The sequence below is a fragment of the Perognathus longimembris genome, chromosome 1, assembly GCF_023159225.1.
Source record: "Perognathus longimembris pacificus isolate PPM17 chromosome 1, ASM2315922v1, whole genome shotgun sequence".
In the NCBI taxonomy this organism is placed as follows: domain Eukaryota; kingdom Metazoa; phylum Chordata; class Mammalia; order Rodentia; family Heteromyidae; genus Perognathus; species Perognathus longimembris.
The window spans coordinates 98,061,967-98,084,101 of record NC_063161.1 but is presented as its reverse complement, the minus strand read 5'-3'; the positions used below and the strand labels follow the sequence as shown (position 1 = coordinate 98,084,101).

General features: G+C 40.1%; 1 protein-coding gene and 1 long non-coding RNA gene across 3 annotated transcripts in view; one reads left to right on the top strand and one right to left on the bottom strand.

Moving 5' to 3' along the window:
* Positions 1-22,135, top strand: part of Pip5k1b (phosphatidylinositol-4-phosphate 5-kinase type 1 beta) — a 250,200-nt gene that overhangs the window by 104,690 nt on the left and 123,375 nt on the right. For both annotated transcript variants that reach the window (XM_048332891.1, XM_048332901.1), the window contains 2 exons: positions 983-1,067; positions 3,806-3,874. In XM_048332891.1, the coding sequence (XP_048188848.1) occupies positions 3,806-3,874 (69 nt within the window). In that variant the 5' untranslated portion in view covers positions 983-1,067. The remainder of the gene's footprint in view (positions 1-982; positions 1,068-3,805; positions 3,875-22,135) is intronic.
* On the bottom strand, positions 19,325-21,650 carry LOC125340966. The gene is made up of 2 exons (XR_007208846.1): positions 20,362-21,650; positions 19,325-19,862 (listed from the first exon to the last, which is right to left on the bottom strand). It is a non-coding gene; the product is annotated as an uncharacterized LOC125340966 (long non-coding RNA).

The following is a 22,135-nucleotide window of genomic DNA, read 5'->3' as shown; positions in this document are numbered from 1 at the left end:
TCATAACTACTGCGGAGACTGAGGCAGGAGGATTTGGAGTTTGGGATCAGCCTAGGCAACGTTGTGGGTCCTTGCCACAAAATAAAATAAAAAGATTTCAAGATGTAGGTTAGTAGAACACCAGCCTGATGTGTGTGAAACCCTGGCTTCAGTCTCCAATGCCACCAAAAAAAAATGTGAAAAGCTGATTACAACAGATTCTTTTCTATATAAAACATAGCCAAAGAGATTTATCGCACAATTCTCTTAAGTTGTGTCATTTAAGCAACTGAAGAAAAACATAGTCAACAGGGACAATACTGAAAATCTGTCTACATTTGAAGAAAGGTCTCTTCTCTGAAAACACACAGAAACAGTGTGCCTCCAGACTTTCAGTCCAACAATACCTGTGGTTCATTTGAGCAACTATTTTGCTCGTATCTTCTGGACACTGAGCATCTAGCAGCTGATGTATCTTTCTTTGCTATGGAAACTGGGGATGTCAGAGTCAAACTAGAGATGCAGTTTATTCTGCATCACATCAGATCATATGGCTTTCATTTGACGCATGGTCTACACTGCTGGAATCATCTCATTGCTTATCTTTTGCTTCCCCTTACACACATCTCTTTATTTAAATTTTAACTGCTTACTGGGCACTGGTGGCTCACACCTATAATCCTAGGTACTCCAGGAGGCTGAGATCTGAAGATCATGGTTTGAAGCCAGCCTGGGCAGGAAAGTCCATGAAACTCTTATCTCCAACTAAGCACCAAGAAACTAGAAGTAGCTCTGTGGCTCACAGTGGTAGAGCACTAGCTTTGAGCAAAAGAGCTTAAGGACAGTGCCCAGGCCTGAGTTCAAGCCCTGTGACTGACAAAAACAAAAATAAAAAAATGTTAACTGCTGGTATTGTATGTTTCTCTATAGCAATCTCAGATTCTTTTGGGATTATGAAGCAGGGATATGAATAAATATTTACCAGTGATTTCTATATTAACAGGAACCTGGGAAAGAAAACAGTTTCCATAATGAATAGGCTACATGCAAGTACCAACAACAGATGACTTACCATTTCCTAGACAAAGGTAAGGAAATAAAGCCTATATTTTTAATTGATTCTGGCTGACACAGCATAAGCCTTTGCTTTTTATTGTATGTTTATTTACAAATGTGCTAAATAAAATATACATCTAGTTTATGACCTTTAACTTTGACATTACCAAATTTAAAGCAAACCTCAAGCAATAAAAATGAACATTTAGTGAATGTCAGCATAATTAAAGGAATAAAATCCAAGAGATGTGGTCTCTGCCATTAATTACTATCTATGGATACATTTTTTAATAGCAAGAATGTTTTCCTTTTTTGAATGCATACTTAGAGAATATAGCAAAATAGTAACACTGAAAACAATGCATATATAATCTTATCATCTGTATATTTGAGAATGTCTTGCCTCTTTCCCATCTCTTGTGTTATATGCATGGAGAAATGTGGGGTTTTAATGTTCTAAGAAACAATGTTCTTGGTCTATAGTTACCTTGGTTTCCACAGCAAATCACTAGTTTATTGCAAATGATGCAGCCACCATGACCATGTGACCAGTTTCCTAGCTTCTCCCGAGGAGATCATTTGTCTCTCCTACCCGATGTGCCTGGGTCGAAAAACAACAACTTGGAATCTTGGTGACAATCACAGCACTCTTTATCATCATCTGTTTTGTGCTCCTTAAAAAAGATTGCTTTTTCTGAAATAAAAGGTTGCCCATTTTTCTTCTGCTTTTCCACACTATAAAGTCAGGTATGATTTAAAAGTCATAATAGATAGCTTAAGACTTATCTCATCACCTGCCCTTCCTTCATGCCACTTTATCAATTTCTCACTGGGGTCCTTTCCAATAATACTTTCAGAGATCCTCTAGAAGTGCTTCCATTTTAAAAAGCTGCAGTACATTAGAGGTGATGAATGAGGTAGCATTTTTCAGGGAGACCTTCGTGCACGTAGCTCTATTGAACAGAAGGGTAAGCTTTTTACCCTCGGATGAAATTATAAAACCTTTTCATTTTCTTAGGATTTTATTCAGAACACACCAAATGTTATTCCAAAGAGACTAGAAAAAAATCAATTCGTCTTTAAACAAATTAAGCAGATACACTGGGAAGCATTAGTGTATGGGCCAGCTATCCTTTAGGACTTCCCATTCTAATATGGACAGGATAAATGGACAGAAATGAAGAGGGGATAAGAGTGGTTTAATTGGCAGCTAGTAATAGACATTGCAAGGTGGGTTTGCATGATCCATGCTTTCATTCTCCTGAATGGCTTAGGTCACGTCAGGCTCATGACATTGGAGGCAAACCCAATTATTCAGCTCCAATGAGAGAAATGACTGGTGAATTCTGAGGTTTAGCAAATATTGCATTTAGTGAAAGCCTAGGATTTACAGATGTGCTTCAAAGACTTGTAAGAAAGTCTGAATTTTTATCTCTCTTGGTATGTAAAACAAGACCTTTCAGTAAGGTGATTTCCTGATTATACAGTTATCCTTTTCTTAATCACAGACTTAATTAGCTTTGAAATTTCAGCTGAAATTAAATATGAATGTCTTAGTGAAAAGTGATAGAAACACTCTTGTCTGTCAATGAGAATAGTATTTTATCCTAAAAGCATTGTAAAAAAAAATACAAAATACTCAATAGTTTTAGTATATAAAAGTATTAAACTTCTCTGGGCCATAACTATAAAACAAAAGACATACAACATGGGGAAATAGTAATAATATACTTAGCAATTGATGAATAACCTTAAAATTTAAAAACATTCAGGAAAGCACTAATAATAATAATAACCATTATTGATTAAAAACAGTAACTAAAGCTCTAAGACCCAAATAGATGGTGGAAAAAAACAGTGAAACTCAAAATAAGAGATACAAAGACACAAAATGATGCAGAAACAATATAGCCCTTCACTAGTCATTTTTCAAAAATGCAGATTTAAATCAGAGGGGCTTCTTTTCACCTGTCAAATGAATAGATATCTAAAATGATAACAGTCATTGCAAAGCGTGTGATAAAACAAGGTTATAGCTATAAATGTGTATAGTCTTATGAAGAAATATAGCAGTGAACAATATTACTTAGTAATTCCAAGAATCTAGTAAAAAAAAAACACCTCAAACTGGACAAAGATGCAAGCTCACAGACTATATTTGTATTATTTGCAGAAACCAAACCATTGAACTGCCTCAACTATCCTTCAATATCAGCATTATTATTTATGATATTGAACACAAGGTGGGGGTTCAGGTGCTGCCATATTTAGCAATAAAACAATTCTTACCATGAGATTTTTGTCATCAAATGTGAACATGTTTATGACATCCATGTTCATTGAAAAATACTGAAGTAAAATTAAGAGTACTTTTTTTCTGATTCATATTTTTGGTACTTTCCAGATGGTTTTATAGTAAGCGTTTATATCCAGCAAATATTTCTTAAATGGCTTTGTTGGAAGAAACCGCTATACACGGTTTGAGTTTGAGATCTTCCATAACATCTTGCTTCAAGCTTTACAGAGTTAGGTATTCTACCAAAGCAATTTAGAAGCATTATTCTAGAAAGATAGAGGAGTACTGATTTCATTTTTAATATCCTGCAATTTTATTCCCTTTTTTTTTTTTTTTTTTTTTTTTAGAAAAAAGCAGCAGTAACTACAAGTAAAACAAAGCTTGAAAAATGCACTCTGGAGTTAGCAATAGTCTTAATATGTTGTATTTCCGAGTTAGAGTTTACACTCAGATGGGACTATTTTTCTCTCCTAGATGTCGTCAGCTGCTGAAAATGGGGATGCAGCACCTGCCAGACAAAATGAAGAGAAAACCTACAAAAAGGTGAGTGGCCTATTTTCTTTCTTCACCTCAGGAAGAGGAGCTCTTTTCTACCATTGGACATGTTGCTAGCGTTAAATGGCTTATCTCCCTCCAGAGAAGCATACCTTCTTGTTACCACTATACCTAGTTGGTATAGACATGATGACTTGAATAACACAAATCATCATCTATTATTCTGAAGGCCAGGAATCTGACAGGGCTCTGACTAGTGTTTCTTCCGGAAGAATCAGAGAATCCAGCTGCTAGAGGTGACCCACATTCTCCCTATCATGGCTCCCTCTCAATTCAAAGCCTGCTATGACCAGGGAGCTCTTTCTTGGACTGTATTCTTTTGATATTCCAAAGAGCCTGTGAGATGACATTAGGCCCCCTAGATGATCGAGGATTATTTCTTTTTCTTACAGTCAGGAGGTCAGCAATGCCCCCTGCAACCTTCACTGCTCTTTAGCATATCATCTAACATCTTCAGGGGTCTTAGGGATTCAGAGTAAGAGAGCTGAGTGTTGAAGGTTTATTATATCTAAAAATTTATTTTTCCCTTTTATTCTGGGTGGGTGGCTAGTCAGATATTTGTTCTTTTTTCATAAAACACATGAATCATATGATATGCCACATATTCATGTCACGGGAATCACATGAGGCATTTCCTGTTCTGTCTTTATGTGAGAGAATATGTCCTCTTTAGGGAGGCCATTTTTCTGCCTGCCACAATGATCAGGGTATACATTATTGAAAGGATATGGTTATTTGAAGACCCTTCCTTTCCTAAGAAGGAGGCTCTTAAAGTGGTACAGTGGTTTGTGTCCAGTACATGAATCCTTAGACTACTTTATATCAAAATTTTAAGCATTTTCTACCTTTGAATTTTAAATGAACTTGAAGTATGAAATACTCCTTCTCCTTTTTCTGAAGCTTCCCTGATTTTATGTCTCACTAATTTCACACAGATCTCTTTTTCCAGGCTCCCCAGTATATCTTCCCTTTGATTTTGATAAATTCTTGACTCCTAGAAAACAAGCTAATGTTCCAAAACAATATTATAGTTAGATTATGTCCCCAAATATCACTATTCCTGATTACATGTTGACTGTACATGATAGGTTTTAAAAGTACTTGCCCCCTGCCTTCCTAGGAGTAAGAGATTGAGTGTTGAAGGTTTATTTTATCTTTAATTTCCTTTTTCCCTTTTATTCTTGATGGATGACTAGTCAGATGTTCATTCTTTTTATTTTTTTCATAAATCACTTAAATCATATGACCTGACCACATATTCAAGTCACAGGAATCACATGAGGCATTTCCTGTTCAGTCTTTATGCAAGAGAATATGTCCCTTTTTTTTTCTGGCATGTCTCTGATGTTTTCACTTAACCAAAAAAATATATATATGTATATTATATATGTAATATATATATGATGTTGTTGTCCAAAATGATGACGATGATGATGTGATTAGGGAAAAGAACTCAAAATGTTACATTATTGCTTATAAAACTTGTGTATCTGAAGCCAGTTACTGTTGGCTCGCGTAGCTGTCATCCTAGCTGATCCTGAGAATCTGAGATCTGAGGATCATAGTTTGAAGCCAGCCTAGGCAGATAAATCTAAGAAATACTTGTTTGCAATTAACCAGCAAAAAGCAGGAAGTGCAGCTATGGTTCAAATGGTAGATAGCCAAACTTAAGCAAAAAAGCTAAGGGACAGTACCCAGGCCCCAAATTCAAGGCCAAGTACACACACACACACACACACACACACACACACACACACACACACACACACAGTGTGTGCCTGGCAAAAGGAAATAATGCATTGATATTTTTAGTCACAAATGAAACTAACTAAATTTTATCTCATTTGCCCAAGACTGTATAAATTTGGTCAAGCATGAGACCAATGTGGAAGAACCTTTTACATCGCCAGCCTATCACAACTTCAGGTCAGGTTCAGATCAGCATCCAGGTCTACTGAACTCTTGACTCATTCTGACTTACAAGAGCTTCTTCATTATAGGTATATAATAGGAAGAATGTGATGAGGACATCTTGGTATTTTCTGCCATTCATAATCTATAAGTAATGCAATGATTCATAATAGGAAATGTGATTAATGTGACATAGATATCTTGATAAACTTACCCCGTAACTTATAGGATTCTACCATTTGCTGAGTCTCTCACAGATATTTGACTCAGCAAATATTGAGAAACTTATAAAAGCTAAAACTCAGATGCTATGAAAACAAACATGTTCAATAGATAACAAGAAACATAGATTTTCATGCACGCACACACACACACTCAAATGCAAATTATTTTAAATGTGGAATATCATTGAGAAGATTTTTATAATTCTGATTTTAAAAGGAATATAGTCCTGGGGGCTGGGAATGTGGCTTAGTGGTAGAGTTCTTGCCTTGCATGCATGAAGCCCTGGGTTCAATTCCTCAGCACCATATAAACAGAAAAATCCAGAAGTGGCTCTGTGGCTCAAGTGGTAGAATGCTAACCTTGAGCAAAATGAAGCCAGGAACAGTGCTCTGGCCCTGAGTCCAAGCCCCAGAACTGGCAAAAAGAAAAAAAAAAGAATATATTCCCTCTAAGAAAAGCATCCTAAGAAAGCTGGTTTATCACCTGGAAACTTAGCCCTCAGTAAAACAAGAAAGAGTAACTTAGAAAGTGTTGCTTCACTGGCAGATCAAAGTCCTGTTTAAATTTTTCAATTTAATTCTTTCCCATTAAGCAGAACAATCTTCAAACTAGAAGAGGTGTTAATGATGGTGTTAAAAGAGATGGTAATAGATGCTCTTGAAAATGTGTTTATCTCTAAGCCCAGATAAATCATTTCCCAGATGAAAGACTTTGAGGTTAGAAGAGGGCAATGACTGGGTGTGAGCTTTGAAACAAGTCCAAAAAGGAGAGAATTGTCATAATCAGGAGATAAGCAAATCATATCCTTACTTTTAAGAATGAGAAAAATATACGTTCTGGAAACTACAAAATAAATGAGACATCATTTCCCAGCATAATTTGAGTGTTATTACTAAACATATGGTTTATATACATTTAGAGGAGAAATTTGTCTTTTATAAACCTGGGGAAGCTCATCAAGCTATTTTTATGTCACATTAACCACATTTCCTATTAGGAAAGAGTCCCTGCATTAGCTATAGGTAAGGAGAATGTTCAGACTCAATGAATCTTGATTGAAGATCTTCAAGGAGAATTGTCCTTTCGAGAAATATGGATTCAATTCTATAGAAGTGTGACTGGGCCTCATTGGATCAGTGGTCCCTAAGAAAGGCTGTTTGATTCCCTATTTACTCTCTGTCACTATCAGCACCATGCAGGATTCACCCTGTAGCTGTATCATTTTTTTACCATAACTTTAATGAGAGCATCAAAACTTTCATTTAAAAATGGACAAAGGACAGCGACACTGGAAATGACAGCCCACAGACAAGATAAATGTCACCAACCCACAAGGCATTTCATCAACTATGTCTTTGTAGCCAGGGGCTTATGGTAATCCTGGTATGCCTATAATCCTAGCTGGGAGATTGTGTTCTGAGAACTGAAGTCTAAAGCCAGCCTGGGATGGAAGAAAAGTCCATCAGACTCTGTCTCAAATTAATCAGCAAAAAGCCAGAAGTAAAGGTGTGGCTTAAGTGGAAGAGCACCAGCCTTGAGTGAAAAGCCAAGCATGAGCCCAAGGCCTTAACCCTGAATTCAAGCCCCGTTACACACACACACACACACACACACACACACACACACACACACACACACACACACACACACCCCTATGTCTTTTTACAATTGCTTAAAGTTAAGTTCCTTTTCCAGTCCTAAAGCGCTGACCATGTGTTATGAAGCTGTTGTTGCCAGTTCATATCTGTAATCCTAGCTTCTCAGGAAGCTGAGATCTGGAGGATTGAGGTTTGAAGTGGACAAACCCCCAAGACTTTTATCTCCAATTAACCATTGAAAAGCCAAAAATAAGGTTTGGCTCAAGTGAGAGATTACCAATTATGAGCAAAAAAGACAAGCAATAGTGCAATGGCCCAGAACCAGCCAGAAAGAGAGAGAAAGAGAAAGACAGAGAGAGACAGAGAGAGAGAGAGACAGACAGACAGACAGACAGACAGACAGACAGACAGACAGACAGAGAAAGAGATAGAGCACCCTAGTGTTTTTCTTTTTTTTGTTGTTGGTGGTGGTGGTGGTCATGGGGCTTGAACTCGGGGCCTAGGTGCTGTCCCTAAGCTTTCATGCTCACAGCGCCAATTTTTATTTTCTAGTGGTTCGTTGGAGAAGAGAATCTTACAGACTTCCCTTCCCAGGCTGGCTTTGAACTGTAATCCTCAGATCTCAGCCTCCTAAGTAGCTAGGATTATAGGTGTGAGCCACCAGTACCCCACCCCTTTATGTTTTTCTGACTGAAGCCAAATTATGTATCCCAGATTAAGGACCCCACACCCCATCTACTGCTAAGAACAAGAAAGATGCCGCAGGAGTCTATGAAAACTTACAATTGACTGGGGGAGACCAGACATGAAAACAATTGTAGGATACACAAGTCTATGATGGGATGATCAAAGACATAATGACCTCTGACCCAGGCTAGACTGGCTTTGGGTTTCTGTTGAAGCTCCAGAGTTACTGGATAGTTGTCAGCAGCACTCAGCATCACGAGTGTCCTGATTCCCTCCTGTATTTAAGAAACAGTGACCATGAGATCATCCTGTACTCTGTGTCTTGACTATTTGCATATGATTGTTTAGGCCACCTGCTTTTTGCTCTTCTAGTTGACCATTTTCCTAATCCATTATCAGTTCTTGGCAAGCCCAGGAAGAAGGGTTAGATTCAACCCATGAGGTTAATGTAGTTCAGCTACAGACTGAAATAAGAAGCTAGATTTTAACTGCTTAACACAAACATGGTAACCATTAGACAGACCCCACTATTTCCATTTTGTTAATTTGGCTGAATGTTTTTCCACAAGAGTTGTAAACACAAAAGCCTACAGGGGTCAAACAGGAAGGAAGGGGGTGATATAACTCAGGAAATCATTATGAGACTGTGCACCACTCTTTAAAGGACAGGTAGCATTCTGCTCTGGCCATGAATGTACACAAGCCCAGGGCTGCTATATACTCTGATTGTTTTCACAAAGACAGAAATAAGGATTTTGATGTGAAGTATCCCTTTTTTTATTCAGTCATGGGGCTTGAACTTGGGGTATGGATACTGTCCCTGAGCCCCTTTGTTCAAGGCTAACACTCTACCACTTTGAGCCACAGCACCATCTCTAGTTTTCTGGTCATTGGACACTGGTCATTGGTAATTGGAGATAGGAGTCTCACAGAATTTCCTTCCCCAGGCTGGCTTTGAACTGTGACCCTCAGATCTGAGCCTCCTGAGGAGCTAGTATTACAGGTGTGATCTACCAGTGCCTGGCCCCATTTTTTAAATCAGCAATGGAACTAAAAGCTTTATATCTATATTTATATATATACTGCGTGGAACCACAGTCTTGTGGGGCCTGGGTGCATAAGGTGCAGTCAGTTTGACACCTCCATCTTATCATGAGCAGAGGAAAGAGAGGCAGGAAAGAAAACAACGCAAAAGAAGTGCTTGTAAGATTTGCTCTCTGCTTCCCATAACTTTACAGTTTGTTTGGAAGGAAAATAACAACAACACACATGGTCCATGTAGGAAAAAAAACTAACACAATAACTTAACTGAATGGATATTAAGTGCTAAGATATGTGACATTTCATTTGATCATCTTGTGAGTCCTCATGAGCTCCCAGCTCATTATGGCTATCTGGGGCTTTCTCCAGGCTTCTTGGTTTTCAGAGCATTTTGCTGGGATACAAATTTCCTAACGTCTCATTGCCTTGGGTCACTCCTTGGCCACTGCACCTTCTGATTTACTGACTTGTGCACATGACAGGGAGTTGGATGTACCCAGGCACATCAGGGGTAAGCGTGGCTTGTTGGAGGAACAGGAGAGGCTGGTCTGGACACATCCTCTATCAGTGATTAGGAAGCATAGCATGCAGTTTTGGAGGGGCGGGGGGGGGGGGGGGGCGGGGGGGCTGGCTCTGAGGGACAGTTAGCCTTAGGTACTGCTGGTTTGAGGAGTTTGAATGCTGTGTCCAAGGCCAGTATCATCCAACAGAACTTTCTATGATAATAGAAATGTTCTGTAATCTACTCTCATACATGGCCACAAGCTCCACTGGCTGTTGGGCATTGGAAATGTGGCTGAGGAACTGAGTTGTTCTGTCTTAATTTTTGTTTTGTTTTGTTTTTGTTGCCAGTCCTGGGGCATGAACTCAGGGCCTGAGCACTGTCCCTGCCTTCTTTTTGCTCAAGGCTAGCACTCTACCACTTGAGCCACAGCGCTACTTCTGGCTTTTTTCTATGTATGTGGTGCTGAGGAATAGAACCCAGGGCTTCATGTATATGAGGCAAGCACTTTACCACTAGGCCATATTCCCAGCCCTGTTCCGTCTTAATTTTAGTAAAATTTCAGTTTAGTTATTTGAATGTGCACATGCTTAGCATTTGGGCAGTGAGTTGTGGGCACTAAAGTACCCTGACCTTCTTTTGAAGGACTTAACGTGATGCAATGACTGCATAAACCCAATGGCAGTGTGCGAACTCATGAGATCGGGGCCAGTAGCACAGGAGGGATTTTCTGTTGCTTGCACAAGAGTCAGGTATAAAATTAGGGCAGGAAAAGTTGCTTTTAACTTTCTCTCCCTAAGACAGTATCTTGCCATGTAGCCTTAACCTCTCAAGTGCTGGAATGATAGGGAAAATATATGGAATATTAAAATATTTAAAAACACAAAGCAATATTTCAATATTGAAAAATCACAATAAAGACTGACACACAGGAAAGAGCAAATGTTGTCCATCACAGTGACTACCAGAATCTTCTTGCCATTAATGGAACCAAATAGGTTTGAGAAAGAATATTGCCTTGTTCTTGTGTTTTGTGTTTTACTACAAAGTGAGAGACTTGTAAAGAAACAGGAGATAGAGCATAAGTTTGCTTTAAGGCTGGTAATAAACTGAGATACAATATACTTATGCCAGAGATCCGAGCTTCTCTGTCTTAAATAGGAAGAAATTCCCCCAGCCCAGTCTACTCCCGCTCTTCCAAAAACAACAGATGGCTGGGCAGTTCGGTGATAGATGTCAGGTCACTTCCCAGTTCTTTTTTTTTTTTTTTTCTCAAATTTTTATTATCAAACTGACGTACAGAGAGGTTACAATATCATACGTTGGGCAATGGATACATTTCTTATACTGTTTGTTGCCTTGTCCCTCATGCCCCCCTCCCTCCCCCCCTTTCCACTTCCCAGTTCTTGGTCACGGAGATGATTCAAATCCCCAGCCACAAGATGTCCTAAGTTTGAAATCCATCCATTGAAATAGACAGCATTTCCTAGCCACCTGGGCATGGGTTGGCATTGGAAGTGTGTGCTGCCACCACTTGTTTCCCCTCCTTTTTAACCTTGGCCCCCCTTACCCTTCCTTGTACTGCTTCTCATTCCTTCCTGGGCCTGCCCTTGACAGGACTCTCGTGGGAGACTGTGGTTCTGGTAACACAGGGTGCTGTTGGGCCTAGTGTAGGGGCTGACTCATTGGTACTAATGAGTCTCTACCCATTTTCCATCATGTCTCATAGGAAATCACCTAGACCAGGACACACGGAGCCTGGAGTCCTCGACCCCAGTGATCTGATTTCTTTCATCTTCTCTTATTGTATATTTGGAGACCTAGTTTGGGTTTCATTCCAGGGTCTTGGGCCTTTTTCCTGTCTCTGGCAGCAGGCAGCAATGAGGTGGGAGGGGTTAACACTTGGCCCTGACCACATTTACAAGGACAGATGTCTTTTATTGTGTTTTTTAAAAAAAAATATAATAAGGCAATGGCCCAGAGTCACTTTGATGTAAGAAGAAGCATTTGTTTAAATATAACTCTTTTATATAACTTCCCTGGGAAGACCCACAGCTGAAACATCAATTGCCACTACAAAGAATTAGTGTGAGCCCCAAGTTGGGGGACAATATCCTTATATGTAGCTGATTGTGCATATTTAACGTGGAACCATGTGAATGAATTCCCTACTCAAATGTTGGATAAATGCCATGCCAAAACATGGGAGGAGAAGAAAGCTGGTATGTGTCTGTGCTGTGTTAATTCTTTAAAAACTTTTTCTAGGTGACCAAACATACTCCTTGTCCTGAAAGAACCACATTCTGGAACTTAGAGGGCACATCTTTGTGTGTTCATTGGACAGTGATTGTCATGAGCCACAGCCACACTAGTTTCTAGGCAGAGGCAGAGAGCAGTCATGCTTGAACATTCTAAGCATTATGTGAATAATTCTCTTTGTTGCCCAAACCTCCATCCTTATGGCTCTCAACCAGCAGTCTTCTCTCAACTCTCCCCCAAAGGAACATTTAGCAAGGTCTGGAGATATTGTTGTCTGCAAGTTGTCATGAGGTGATGGGAAATAAATAGGAATACTGTCTCTTACAATGCACAGAACAAACCCTCAAGAGGAAGACTCCTTTAAGTGTTGCAATTTCCAAGACTGAAAAAAGGGCTTGAAAAAAAATTAACATAGGAAGAGGATACATGCGAATCCAGCTCTACAAGATATTTTTGATCTTGGGCATTTTTTTTTCTCATTGACCTGAATCTCAATTTTTTCCTGTTAATAAAATATCATGAATACCTATCCTGATTTGCTCAGAATGCACTATGAGGATTAAATGTTTAGTGGACATGAACACACCCATGCCAAAGTGTAGCTCTAATGAAGTCACTTTTTTTTTCCAGTCCTGGGGCTTGAACTCAAGCCTGAGCACTGTCCCTGGCTTCTTTTTGCTCAAGGCTAGCACTCTACTCCATGAGCCACAGTGCCACTTCTGGCGTTTTCTATATATGTAGTGCTGAGGAATTGAACCCAGGGCTTCATGAATACGAGGCAAGCACTCTACCAGTAGGCCATATTCCCAGCCCCACAATTATTTTTAAGGAAAGTGAGATTATTCTATCCAGAACCTCCAGTTTTGTTTGGAACAGAGTGACTGCCTCTCACAGGACTGGACTTGGCGGAGAGTGGTTATTTAGCATCCTAGTGCTGGCTGTAATCAGACCTGGGACACTCAATCGACAGTGCTGGAGTAGAACACTGTGTCCTTCTCCAAAATGATGTCTTCTGATAAGATGGACAAAAATATGCTCCTACTAATGGACTATCATTTACTTTGGGGTGTGTGTGTGTGTGTGTGTGTGTGTGTGTGTGTGTGTGTGTGTGTATGTGTGTGTGTGTGCCAGTACTGGGGCTTGAATTCAAGAGCTGGATATTATCCCTTAGTTTTTGGTTTGGTTTTGTTTTTTGTTTTTTTACTCAATGCTGGTGCTCTCCCATGTGAGGCAAACCTCCATTTTTTTGGTCGTTAATTAGAGATAATAGTCCCACGGACTTTTCTTGCCTGGGCTGGCTTCAAATCAACATCTTCATATCTCAGACTTGTGAGTAGCTAGGATTACAGGTGTGACCAACTAGTGCCTGGCTACCATAAAGGTTTTTGGTTTTGTTTTTCTTTTAATACTGGTCATGGGCCTTAAACTCAGGGCCTGGGCATTGCCCATGAGTTTTTTTCCTTAAGGATGGAGCTCTATAATTTCTAGCTTCTGGGTGGTTAATTGGAATAAGAGTCTCATGGTCTTTCCTGCCCACGTTGGCTTTGAGCTGTGATCCTCCAATCTGTCTCCTGAATAGCTAGGGTTGTAGGCATGAGGCATCAACTCCTAGATACCATCAGCTTCTTAAAGTTGAGCAGTAAGGAAGTGAGCCTCATCATGTATTGGAAGTTATTAAATCATCCCACTTGATTTAGAGACCAGTATAATCATAAGCCATTAGCTTTCTAATCCCTAACTCCATGCAGATTCCCCACTGCAAATGCCTCAGTTCCTATCTTCCTTCTTATTAAGTTTGAAGGCACAAAATTACAAATCTGCCTGTTTTTTTACCTCTAGGCAGTAAATGTTACATATCATTGAGCAAAAACAATCAGCAGCTTCAGATGGAAACCAGTGAGGAAGCCGGCCCTCACGTCCATCTGTTTCTCTGAATGGTTCATTGTTAAGTGACCTCCTTTTGCGTTCACTTGAAGAAACATCCTTATGGTCAGCCACATAGGTTTGCTGCCACCTGACATTCTGCCTTGAGGTCCCTAATTCTAACAAATATCACATTAGGCATCCTAGATTACTCACTGCAGGAAATAATATTTTATGCTCCAAACCTGATAGATGGCTTCCTTCAGGGGCAAGAACAGCGCCTGAGGTTGTGTTTGCATGAATGACAGCCTAAGAGGCTGGAGCATTCAGTGATTCTGCAGCCAGTTGGGCTATCCAAGCTGTCCTTCTGTTTTTAGGGCACAACACTGCTTTTGTTTTCCCATGAAAAGGCTGAGAGTATCAGCAGGCCATGTGCCCGCTTCCCTACACAGCGAGGCCAGCAAGACACTGGTCTAGCCGGCAGGCCTCCGGTCTCTACAGCCTGCCCATCTCTACACAGCCTCCCCCTCCTTTGCTTGGACTGATAACAGAAACTTTTAAGGTGAAGCTCTTTAAAAATCATAGCATACAGGGACACAGAGGATTAGAAATCTAGTAACATTATTCTGGGTTCTGAAAAATAAAAGACTGGTTCATATAAGTCTTAGTCTTCATCTACTTAACAAATACTCTTAAGGCATTTTCTATGCACTTATTTGAAACCTTTGCAGTTGTATGGAGTTAAGATCATTGGCTACTTAAATAATTCTCTTGATAAAATTTTAGTGTATTTATTCTGATCCTAAAGCCTACTTCTTCAGTGAATCGCAACATCATTATTACCATTCAAAAAGCCTCTGTTAATAAGAAATAACCATATACCTGCTAAAATTCTAAGCGCTTAAGAGTGATTATATTTCATCTTCATAAGAAACCAATGAAATTCTGTGTTTATGGATTTGGAATTCATGGGTTCAACCAATCATATATTTGGGGGGTGGGGGGAAATTCATCTGTATTGAAAAGAGATTTGTCATTATTCTCTAAATAATTGCAACTACTCATATAACATTACAGGGTAAATTACATGTAATATATGATATATTAGGTGATGTATAATGTACATATGTATATAGATGCATGTGATATGTAATATACTATAAGTGTATACTATGTAATACAAAATATAGAGAGGTGATTTAGAATATATGGAAGAATGTGTGTAGGTTATATGCAATTACTGCATCATTTTATATAAAGTTCTTGAGAAGATTTGCAGATTTTGGTTTTCCTAAGAGTCCTGGAATCAATTCCTGAGGTACAATTATACTATGCTTTCCATTTTACAGATGAAACAACTGAGGTACAGAGAGTCTGGGTAACCTATTTCAGGGCATAGAGCAAATAAGGGGCAGGATAAAACTGGGATTCTAACCCTTCCTGTGTCTCCTTGGGGTTTCTAAGAATAAGACTGGGGTTTTAATCCTTCCTGTGTCTCCTACCAAACCAGGTCTAAAAACTGGGGTCCAAAGAGAACTGATCCCCGCACATCAAAGGGTTAGTTCTCAGTTATCTGCTGTAGGAGCCTATCACACAGACAAAGCCAGTCGTTTTGGGACTGGAAAGAAAAGACAAATAAAATTGAACAAACACTGTTCTCCCAGATTCAGCCAATTTTCCTCATCTAATGTGTATCTTCAGCTCTGAATACAGAATATGAACTGCTGCTTAAAGAATACCTTTTTCTAGAAAGTTACATTGCAGTTTCGAAATGAGAACGAGCTAGATATTTTTGAGCACTGTGAAAAACATTGGAAATAAGATTTTTTAAAGTGGTAATTTCAGTTTTCATTTTTGCTCTTGCGTGAAGGACTCAAAATTGACAGGAAGGGATGTGAGCCCGCTTGGCAGGTGTGACATCATTTGAAGTATCAAATTAGGCTGTGAACACATTTTAAAACCTTGCTGTCTGACACTTCTGTGGACTGTCACAAAAGATAATGACTTGTGATTAATATGCTTAGTAGCACACAAACATCTGATAAAGCATTGGGAAAGAGAGTAGCTCTTTGAAGATTACTTCTTTTGTGGGAATCAAGATCCCCCAACTATCCACCTACATTTTATAGTAAATTCTGTTCACTATCTCCTAGCCCTGAATTCACGACTCTTAGGCTACCAAAGAAAGGGAATGAGTCAGCCAGGGCCATAGAAGTCATGACTTTTGACACATTCAGCATATTCAGCTGAAGAGAAAGAAATGTTCAGTAGTCTGAGGTCTCTATGGGGACTAGAAAATTCAGATTCCTGGTCCTCCTGTACCTTTTCTGCCCAACTCCAACATGTAAGTACTCTCAGTCATCCCCAGATATGGCAGGCACCATTGCAAGGAAATGGTCATCCTATCCAGAGGTTTCTTCTGTATACTGCCCTCATATCTATAATTTCTCCTCAGCCACAATGAGCTGCTCTAAGGCTCAAGGAAAGCTTGGTGATTGAATGTACAGCTGAAATACTGCTTTGGGGGCTAACTTTCTCATATTCCTGAGCAAAGATACCTTTATTTATGTCCATGTACTTTTTTATTCAGTTGTCATATATTTATTTAGCTTGGTACTATTCTAGAACCTAGGGGAAGAACAGAGGCCAAGACACAGAAAGTCCTAATAATGTTTTCTTTGTCATAGTGTACACACACACACACACACACACACACACACACACATACATACAACACACACTTTAATCAGATAATAACATGTTTTAGTAATTATCAAGTGTTAGGGTACGGGTGATGCTTTTAAGTATTCAAGTCCCCCTCTAAGGAGGTGACCTGGGGGCTGAAGTCATGAGTATGAGAAGCAGACAGCTCAGGGCTGGGAATATGGCCTAGTGGCAAGAGTGCTTGCCTTGTATACATGAAGCCCTGGGTTTGATTCCTCAGCACCACATATATAGAAAATGTCCAGAAGTGGCACTGTGGCTCGAGTGGCAGAGTGCTAGAGTCAGGGACAGTGCTCAGGCCATAAGTTCAAGCTCCAGGACTGGCAAAAGAGAGAGAGAGAGAGAGAGAGAGAGAGAGAGAGAGAGAGAGAGAGAGAGAGAGAGCTTAGAAATAAAAGAATAACAGAAAGAGTTTTTAAGACAAAGAGGACATATGCTAAGCTCTAGGGGCAGGAAGAAACTGAGGGGATTCCAAGAACTAAGGAGAGAAGCAGATGATGGAGGGGACTGAGCCAAGGAGGAGGAATGAGGCAAGTGAGGTGAGAGCAGTGATTCTGAGCTGGAGTCAATGTTGTCCCTTTGAGGACACCAGACAATAACTGGAGAGAGGAAGTGGCTACTGGCATCTGGTAAGTTCCAGTCAGAGATGCTACACTATATCTCAAAATACATGGGACAGCCCCTTACCACAAAGAACCATTGGCCCCAAATATTAATAGTACTACATTGAGAACTAAGAAAAGACCTGGACTCAGTTGAGAAAGAGGCCTAAAGTTTTTTATTTGTTTTTTTTTTTTGCCAGTCCTGGGGCTTGAACTCAAGGTTTGAGCACTGTCCCTGGCTTCTTTTTGCTCAAGGCTAGTACTCTACTACTTGAGCCACAGTTCCACTTCCGGCTTTTACTATATATATATATATGGTGCTGAGAAATCAAACCCAGGGCTTCATGTATATGAGGTGAGCACTTTACCACTAGGCCATATTCCCAGCCCAAGTGGCCTAAAGTTTGAGAACAAGCTTGAGATGCTGACTGTGTGATGGTTGGATACAGACTGAGGGAATGTCAGGAATATGTATGATCCCAGGACTGGAGCTTGGACTCCTGGGTGCATGTTGTGGCCATTGATGGAGATGGAGACACATGGTGAGGAAAAACCAAGTCTTCCAATGTGGACATATTGGTGCAGGAGTGTCAGTGAGCTTTGGAGGGGAAAAAGCAATAGGTGATTGGAAATGTAGATGGGGAACTCCAAGGAGAGGAATGGATTTCAGCTTTCTCAAACAGATCACAAGACTGATGAAATAGAGAAGAGAGTACCCAGTATGGCAACATATTTTGATAAGACTTCTAAGACCCTCCTTCACACAGGAGAGTCTCAACTTGTATGAGTTGAACATTCCTAGTTGAAAAAACCAAAATCTAACAAAACCCAAAATCCAAAGCTTGAGTATCAACAAGAGAGCACAACTAGAATATTCCATAGCTAATCTTATGTGATAGGTTGCAAATACACAAAGGTAAAAGTACAAAGGTTATATGTAAGTCACATAGGAAATGTAAATGAATTTGGTGTTTTTTGTTTTTGTGCTGGTCCTGGAGCTTGAACGTGGGGCCTGATCATTGTCCCTGAGATTCTTTTTCTCAAGGCTATCACCCTTCTGGCTTTTTGTGAGTTGTTTATTGGAGATAGGCGTCTCACAAACTTTTCTGTCTGCACTGGGTTGAACTGCAATCCTCAGATCTCAGCTTCCTGGATAGCTAGGATTACAGGCTTAAACCACCAGCACCCAGCTGAATTTGGTGTTCAGGTTTGAGGACCATTCTCATGATACTTCATGATATGATTACAAGTATTCGAAATTCTGAACAAATCCAAAAATCTGAAACATTTCTTCTATCAATCATAATCAACCCATAGTCCTAAAATGAGCAAATCCAGCCAAAACATTGCCTTATATTGTTGCATTTTTTTCTATTACCTACAGAAAAAGAAAAAAATTCCCACTTCACAGAATAACATATGAGTCCTTTACAATCCATCCCCAGTGGAACTGTTTCCTGCCATCGTTTTAGGCACAAACAACTCTAGGCACATGGAATGTTTCATTTTTATCTTTTCCATCCCTCTTCCTTTTACACATGCTGGTCACTCTATGATCTCTTTGTTCCAGAAACAGCTCTCTCATTGTCCCTGCCCACCCTCCCTGTAGGTAGGTGGGTGGGTGAGTGGTTGTCGGTCACTCCTCCTTATACCTCACTCAGCTCCTTGCATTTACCTCTGTTATATCATGGAGAGATAGTGTGTTTTGTAATAATTGTGTGCATTTAAGTCCTACCAACTGTGCCAGGAGAATGGAGAGCAAGAATTTTCCCCAATTATTTTGACATCAGTATGGTCCGACAGCTGTTGGTGGCACTCAGCACTCAAGACATGTACCGCCTCTTCCTTCTTAATTCTAAAATTCTCATAAACTATCCAGAGAGATGGGTCCTTGGGCCTGGAGTTCCAGATCTGCAATTAGAGGTGAGGTATGTTGAGATATATTGGAGGTGGTATTTGAACTTGGGATATTCGAATCATGGGAAGCACACTTGAAAAGGACTCCGCTTAATTCCCTTCGTTTTTGTGATGTGACAATTATTATGATTGGCTGTGGCATGAGTCCTGCATGGGTATTTGGAAATCAGGTATTCATAATGTGGCATTGTTTCATCCACTTGACTACAAACTCTCGCTGATCAGCTCATAGAAGAGCTCTGGGAATCAGTTTTGTAAGGTGGCCTTCTTGCAACTCTGTCACATTAAAAGGTTCTCTCCTTTCCAGCTGTTGGCCCAGTGAAAGGCTGCCCCTAGACAGGTACCAGTAATGTTAGGAGGTTACGATTGGGGATTGGCTAGCAGCCCATTTCCCACCCTTTTCTTTGTGCCATGAAAGGAACAGAGTCCATAGTGGCCGGTGAGTGCTATGTCAGAGAAAGTGAGAAGGGGGCGGGGGGGGGGGGGGGGAAGGCGGGAGGAGGAAGGAGGCTGTAACACTGCACTTAGGACCCAGGGCTGGCAACAGTGACAAGAGTCAGAGCACCTGCCCTTTTGCCAGCTCTTCTCTCCTCACCCTGATTGGCCCCTGCAGCCAGGAGGCTGGAGGTGCCATGGGCAAACCTGACCTTGCGCAGGACACGTATCATCTGAGCAAAATAGTGCTATTAGCATGGCTTGACTATTTGGATGGATCTGGAAAAACTATGTTAAGTGAAGTAAATCAGGCTCAGAGAGACAAAGGGTACATATTTCCTCTCATATGTAGAAGCTAAACTTGAAATATAAGTGTATATGAAACCTACAGGGTCCTGTGAATATAAACACAAACAAATGGACTAAAGTATGGAATATGCAGGGGAGAATTCTGACTCCTTTGAACAACCAACTTCAGTTTTACAAAATAAATAGCAGGAAACTGAAGCATATGTATTTTTAGGTGGTGGCGGGAGGGAGAGTGGAGAAATGGAGAGAGAAAGGGTGGGAGAACACAGTCATTATATTCAATCATGCACATAAGTGAAGATGGAAGCAGGTAGTTTGAGTGGATGGGTGGAGTTGGGAGAGATGGAGGAGAATGATGGAAGAGGTGACACTGATCAAGATGCATTATACTCATAGATTGACATGCATGTTGACTTGAAACTTCTTTGTACAACTATTTAATAATAATTTAAAATTTTTTGAAGAAGAAAAACTTACATAAGACATAAAGAAAAATAAATGTAATATGGTAGGACAATGCACCAGGAGGATATATTTGACTGTGCAAATATTCACTTGCTATTATTGTGCTGTCCAAGCCCCCCCCCCCCGTCTCCACCACCCCCCCCCCCCCGCCGCCCGTCAACAGAATCAAAGCCCCAGGGGAACCAGGGACTTGGCAGACCAGATAGAATTAATACTCATGAAGAAGGCAGAAATGTCTGGCATTCTACTCAAAGATTGGTATTGTGAATGGTCAGCCTGGACCTCTGTTCTCCATGGCAGTTCTTACTATTGAATATGAAGGGCATGGTTATTCGGAGTGCATTGGAATTCTATGGTGAAAGGAAATCTAGTTTTCATGTATTAAAGACAACTTATGTCTAGAAAGGGGAAATGTTTTGCTTACTCTTTGTCATATGAAATTTCAAGTTCTCTCTTGTATTTTTCCATCATTCAGTATCTGAAAGGGCTTCAGGAGTCCCTCCTCCTCCTCCATTTTGGCCTTTGCACAGTCTAGCTGCTTGTCCTGGAATTCTCCTGAGAAAAATGAAGGTCATTCTGTGTAAGAGAATGGGGTGAGGGTGTACGGTGAGAAGCAAGATGGAAGGAGAGGACAAGATGAGGGCAGCAAGAGAGGAAAAGAAGACAATGGCCAGCTTTCCCTTGCATGCATTTTAAAGAAAACAATGGAAAAATGAAGCTCCTCCTCCTGGATTATTATTAATATATTCATTATTCTAATCTTGGAGCCAAATCAGTTCCACTCCCCCCACGATACACACACTTCCTATGTTTATTTTGAATATGACATTAAGTTTTAGGGGTATCTTAAAGTTATAAATGCAAAAAGTTGCATTGAAGAACAAAATCATAGGATGCAGTCCTCTGAGATTATGGCTTATAAAAAGAAACTTTGCTTTTCAAGGAAGTATTCAGTGTAAGAAAAATGTCAAATATTTCTATATCTTTCTTTTCTTTTTTTGGAAATTTGAATATACTCACTGTGCTGCATTGATATTTATTTCCACACTACTTTTCATTCATTTATTTACTTCTGAGTACATTTCTTCTTAATCTACTAGATACATTGTGGATATATACTGCTAATTATTTGTTTTTTAATATTATGTCATTTCTCCATTACTTTGAGAGAGCATATAGAGATGGGTGGGAAGAAACTACATAGCCATGATAAAGCTCGTGATTTATCTGGATGGAAAACAAGGTGACGCCAGGTGCTGGTGGCTCACACCTGTAATCCCAGCTCCTCAGGAGGTTGAGCTGTTGAAAGCCATTCTGAGAAGAAAAGTCTATGAGATTCTTATCTCCAATTAACCAACAGAAAACCAAGAGGTGGTACAGCCATAAGCCTGGAGCAGAAACAGTTCAGGGATAATGTTTTAGGCCCTGAGTTTGAGTCCCACAACAGGTGGCGGGGGCGGGAGGGGGGGGAAGCCAGGTGACCACATAGAGCAGGTGTAGTATGTCTCCAATTGGCATCCCTTGGCCCTCATAATTCCTAATGGAGACACATGCTGATAGCTTCCCAAGGCCTGGAATACCAGGCCCTAATTCTCTATCCATAGGTCTTGGTTTATATGGAGGAAGAATGTCAACCAACAGCTTCTCCTGAAATAGGAAACAGTACAAATATCCCTGAGTACTCAAGATTAATATTTTTTCCTATTTTTTC